This window comes from Sitophilus oryzae, unplaced genomic scaffold, assembly GCF_002938485.1.
Source record: "Sitophilus oryzae breed Bouriz unplaced genomic scaffold, Soryzae_2.0 scaffold_810_pilon_pilon, whole genome shotgun sequence".
NCBI classification, from domain to species: Eukaryota; Metazoa; Arthropoda; class Insecta; order Coleoptera; family Curculionidae; genus Sitophilus; species Sitophilus oryzae.
The window spans coordinates 5,613,709-5,619,941 of record NW_022147429.1 but is presented as its reverse complement, the minus strand read 5'-3'; the positions used below and the strand labels follow the sequence as shown (position 1 = coordinate 5,619,941).

The window sequence follows — 6,233 nt, the reverse complement described above, 5'->3', positions numbered from 1 at the left end:
TTTAGTAAAAATATTCTTAATAAAAAAATAAAATTTTTAACAAAAAATATTTCAAATTCCACTTTATGTTATATTGTAAGTCTGATGTTTCACACCATTAGAGGGTTTTATACTAAATGTTAAAACTAAAAATAAATATATATTATATTATTTAAAAAAATATCGAGGTTTCAATTATCTGCGTTCCACTCTGGTTCCACTGGTAAAATGGAATATCTTGATGACCCCAAGCAAGTGGTTTAAAAGCATGTGGAATTGGGTATCTTTTATTATCTTCAGAGTTCAAAGCAATTTTATATATTAATTCGTTAAACATTAAATGTAGTCTAGAACAAAAAAACATACACGGAACAAAAAAATTTAGAATTATTTTCTACTAGGTATGTTACCATTTCTTTCAGTGCATAAATAGTAATATATGTACCTATATTCAGTGCATATACGCCATAAGTATAGCACGCTATACGGGGTGTCCCAGAAATAAGTGCAAATATTTTAACTGGTAGTATAGTTCAACCCCAGAAACACGCCTATGAGGTTTTTTTCGTGAAAAAAAAAATTCTAAAATCGAAATTTTTTGAATTTTTTTTTGGAAATTTGTTTAGTTTTTAGTCAAAAAACATAATTTCTTGATAATATGAAAACATAGGTATTTGATTAAATTTACAAGAAAGAAAATCCAAAAAAGATCCAGGGGTTCTCAAAATTTTAGCGAAAAATACTTTTTTTTTGAAATTTTCAAAGTAAAATAACTCCGTTATTTTGGACTTATTTAAAAAACGATAAAGAGAAAATATGTTTCTTTTATCGAGATCTACCACCCCTTAAAATATTTGCACTTATTTCTGGGACACCCTGTATATGACAGGAAAGGTTATAAATGTTGTGTTATTATGATAACATCCTGGCCATTTTGACTTCTTAATCTCCATTTAAATTTAGTTTAAAATATCTTTCAAAAAATTGCTACTAATTTGCTAATTGAACTCAGTATATTCCAAGATAATTCAATGAACCAAAAAATTAAAATGCCGAAAAACAGCAAAATGTTTATTTTGGATACGGGATGGAATATTTTTAATATTTTATTATATGATACATTTCGCAATACCTTAATCCTTAAGTTGTTTTTATTTTTGTATCTAGTCCCCTAAATACTCGAGGCTCAATGAAATTAAAAAACTATTCTAAATCCTCTATTGCTCTAGATACTAATCGCAGGCGAGTTACAGACTACATTTTTTCTATAATCATCAATATTTTTTATAATCAAATTGCTTTTATAATTATTCTTGTAATTACAACCATTTAATAGTAAGCGTTTTGGTGTATGGTAGTTAATTAGTATTTTATTTAAATCAACTTGTCACTATAACTATGGAAACGAAGTTTTGTTGACACCAAGAATTATTTTAAGCTGTATTCCTTTCATGCCCTAGACACTCAATGGTAATTTTATAGAACTACAAATTTAGTTTCTTCCACATCGCCAGACGGAAGAAAAGATAAAGGCGAAAAGAGTCGAAAAGATATTAAAGTACAGGTTTCTAATTTATATATGAAGATGACATGACAGTCTCTATGTTAACTGCTGTCTATGGTCTAATTCTAGTTGACAAAATGTTGGTGATCCGTCAAGTTATTTTTAAATCATTATTTAAATAATTATTAATTCAGATATTCCTGATCTGTGATTGGAAATTTCAGTGATTTCAGTGATTTGTGTTTATAGTTTGTGTTTGTGTTTGTGTATCGATCATCATTTTCGTGTCAGATACTAAACTTTTTTATTAAAGTCATTTTGACATTTTAGAAATGATAAATTTATGAACCAAATAAAAAAAATAATTTAATCATAAATAAGTAAGTACCGAGGTAAGTACATAGTTGGTAATATATCGTATTTTAGTAACAGTTAATTAGTAGTGTAATGAAGTCCGTATATTTTTTTATTTAACCGGTTAAATGCTAGGCGTGAACATAAATCAAACACGGCACGATAGCGCGGCGTGAAAGTACTTCGCTGGTACACCGAAGGGCCCGGGTTCTATCCTGCCTTGGGACCTAACTTTTTTTATTTTTTTTATCGTTAATATTCTCATGGTAAATGTTTAAATATTTGTTTTTTTGATCACCAGGACGGATAGCGTTTGTGGATTTATAAACCATACTGTATATAAGTAGAATTTGACATGTTCATTTGTTTTGAAGGATTATGGTAACAATTAATTCTTAGACAAGCTTAGTATGGTTTATTTCTATTTTTAGAACTGTTATGATAGTCTAAAACTGAAAAATACTTTTAATATTAAAAATTGTTTGCTGATAAAATTGTGTTAAATATTTCGTCGATTTGCATGGAGACGTTGAAGTTTTTTTGTTGGTACAAACAGCAAATGGTTTTTTGTAGGATCGACGGGTAAAAACCGTTTTTTTTACTGTAAGGAATCTTGATGGGAGGTAGGACGATGGTAACCAAACGTGGTTCGTGGTTCCCGACGGGAAAGATTATTTAAGCGACGGGGGCGCGAAAACGGGGTTCTTCCTGTTGAGACTAAGTACCGGTGAACTTTTCTAAGTAAACCTCGCGAGTCTGATCCGTTTTTTTATCAGCGCTGCTGTAAAAACCGAATTCTTGAGTTTTAAAGTAAAAGTATCGTATATCCGTTTTTGATTTTAAATAAGTATAAATCGTGGTCGCAGAGATTTGATTTAAAATAAGTCTAAACCGTATTTCTGATTTATGAGTATAGATAGTTAAAAACCGAGCATTTAAGTTTTTTATACCTGACCGTGAATAGACAACCAGACCGTTTCGTTTTGATCCGACGCCGATTTTCTTAAGTTTTCTTTATACCTGACCGTGAATAATTAGTGGGCCTGGATTCCGGGCTGCTGTAAGCGATTCAGAAAACCAGACCGTTTCGTTTGATCCGACGCGGATTTACTTAAAAAAAAAGAGGTAATCACATTCTTTCTTTTTTTTGTAACCGCCAGATACCCCATCAAAGTTCTAGTAATCACAAATTTTAGTTTCAGCACAGTAGAGTTTTTTATTTTATTTTTATGGTATAAAATTCCTTTACGGAGGAGGAGTTAATTAAGGTTTCTCTTTTATTTTACCATAATAATAATATTTCTTATATATCTGATTTATTTAAAGATGCATGTGAATATGTATTGCTAGTATTTTTCTATTTTATTTATTTGAAAATATTGAATTAATTTTGATTTAATTTCTCTGTGTTAAATTTTAATATTTCATGTTTTAGTATTTTCTTCATATTTTATTTATTTGAAGAGATTGGATTCATAATTAATTTAATTTTATTAATTAATTACTTAATTATTTGCTATTGTAATTAACTGATTTAATTTCTCTATGTTAGATTTTGCGATATTTCATGTTTTAGTAATTTCTTCATATTTAATTAAATAAATCTCGTTATGGAATATATTCGACTTAACTGGCTTTTACCCCATTTCCCTGGATTCTCCACTGTAGAAAAGCTACCCGTATTGGCCGAGGTGGTCTCTCAAACACTTTAAACTTTGGGGGTGGCGCCTGAGAACCAAAAGAACGACTGTTAGGCGTTAGTAATAGCTCTCTAGGAAAAAAGACTGTTACAAAATTGGCGCCCGAGCAGGGACTTGATTGATTTAAAGCCGAAGCCGTTTAAAAGGAGGAGAAACCGGGTAAAGCTAGTTAAGCCTGAAAAGTTCTGAAACAGTGTGAGAGGGGCTGAAGAAAAAGTCTAAAATTGTCAAGCTGTAATATCGTCAGGGGCAATTGACCAGAATAAGTTGAAGATTGACCAGAAGATTGACCAGAATAAGTACCAAGGAAGATTATCACTCGATTGATGATATCGAAGACATTGGTGAAGCTGGATCAATGCCTACCATACAGACCCTAATACCCCCTGGTCCAAGTACCGATAATGACTCTCGAACGGGGTGGATTTATTTGTTAAAGAAATCAGAATTGGCCGTACAACTGACACGGTTTGAATTAAATAATACCGGAACATTGGAAGAAATGAGGAGGAGGGTCGTCAAGTTTATTCGAGACGGACATGTTAGCCCACAACCTAGAATGCAGCCTTTTGATTTTTCTGGAAATGGCACCTCCATACCGACCGTGAGCACTACTGACACCCTCACGACGTCGACCGTCACTACGACTATGTCAACATCAACCGCGAGGACAATCTTTGGACAGGCAGGGACTGCTTCTGCATGCTAAACTACCCATTACCGCCGACTCCTGGACCGAACCAAAGCCAAAATGTTAGCCCCTTGGATGTTCGTAAATGGGGAGTGACATTTGATGGCCGGTCCGATCCCGCAACCTTTCTGGAGAAGTTAGAAGAGATTTGCGCGGCGCAGAGCATACAACCAAACCGGTTGTTGCCACAACTTCCTGAAGTTTTACAAGGAGAAGCGGCGCTCTGGTACCGAAATAACCGAGGTAACTACCGGAGCTGGGAAGACTTCACCAGGGAATTTAAAATTTTCTATTATCCTGTAAATTATGAAGTGGACTTGGAGGCAAAGATCAGTCGTCGAGTACAGAAACCGAATGAGTTCGTCACCGCCTATATTACTGACCTGCAAACACTGATTTGCCGACATGGCAATATTTCCACGAGTCAAGAACTACAGTGGCTATATCGGAATTTATTGCCCGAGTATCGCCAGTATGCCAGGAGAGGGGATTTCCACGATATTTCGTCCTTCTCTCAAATTACTATTCACCAACCGAGATCGTCGAAGAATTACCAGAAATCTTACGTCAAGAAGTCCGTCCTGTTGTGAAGATTTGCTACCGAAATACCGACTATTTGGCACTCCTGGATACTGGAGCTGCCCATTCCTATATTGGAAAGAAATTGACAGAACAGTGCCAAAGTTCCAAGGCAGTTCCTGTCAAACCCACGGTGAGAGGAGCGAGACTTGCTAATGGTGCCACGGAATCCATTAGCACAGCATTTAGGATAAAAATCCAAATAGGTGGTCAGTCTCTGAATGAAGTTTCTCATAGTCTGGAAGAATTAGTATCTGATATGATTATTGGTATGGATATTCTGACCAAGCATGATTTCCAGATTGACTTACGAACCCGACAGATCCGATTGAATGCTAAGTTGGTGAGTGCAGAGTCGCCGGTCTCGTCTTGTAGTGTCATGTCAAGTTTAAAGATCCGGAGCTCAGCCGAAGATTTACAAGTAAACCCGAAGAAAAGTGTTGAACAAACAACCCAGAAGTTGAGGAAAGACCGATGTCAAACAACCGCTTCTAAAGACCGTCGCCTTCCGATAAAACCGAGTCCTGTAGAAGAGTTCCACAGACGTCCAACTAACAAGTTTTCTAATCCCAAAGATGTATTGCTTAAAAACTTTGATCGAGTTCCGGTCGAGAAGAATGTTTGCTGGCGATGTGGAATCTCTGGACATCTACGTGGTGTATGTCAGAGAAAGTTTATTTTGTTCTGTTCTAGATGTGGGACACACGGCGTGCGATCACAAGACTGCAAATATAGATGTATACCATCCCGTTCCAATCACTCCGAATCCTGGGCTGGTGGAGGTTGGTCAAGAGGAAGATCAACAAGCAGCTAAACCCGTAGCTAAAAAAAACCGTCCCGACTGATGAAGCTGTAGTACTAATTTTATTTGAATTGAATTGTACTTTACTTTATTTGAAGATATTGGATCCATAATTAATTTATTTAAATAAACCTCGTTATGGAATATATTCGACTTTAACTGGCTTTTACCCCATTTCCCTGGATTCTCCACTGTAGAAAAGCTACCCGTATTGGCCGGGGTGGTCTCCCAAACACTTTAAACTTTGGGGGTGGCGCCCGAGAACAAAACCGTCCCGACTGATAGGCGTTAGTAATAGCTCTCTAGAAAAAAAGGCTGTTACAGTAGTCTATAATATTTTTTACTATATTATAATTTAGTTGTTAAATCAAAAAAAAATAGGTGCTATGTGATCTATTGTTGGTGTCTAAAATGTATTATGTATTCATAATTTTAATTTTGTTTTAATTATGTTACACTTCTAATGGTCTAATAAAACATATAATGTAGTAAAAAAGTCTATATTTATTATTTTATATTTTACAAGGAATAATTTTGCGCTTGAATAACGTTACCGTTTTAGTTAGCGTTATTAAGTAACGGAACGCTAAAATTATGTTATGCCAGAACTTTCCATTAGTTTCT

The 6,233-nt window shown here is 34.7% G+C and overlaps 1 protein-coding gene across 1 annotated transcript; it reads left to right on the top strand.

The window, feature by feature from the left end:
* Positions 1-4,239: 4,239 nt before the first annotated feature.
* On the top strand, positions 4,240-4,818 carry LOC115889094 (activity-regulated cytoskeleton associated protein 2-like). Its single transcript, XM_030909010.1, has one exon. It carries the CDS (start codon positions 4,240-4,242, stop codon positions 4,816-4,818), a length of 579 nt encoding a protein of 192 aa, XP_030764870.1.
* Positions 4,819-6,233: the final 1,415 nt, after the last annotated feature.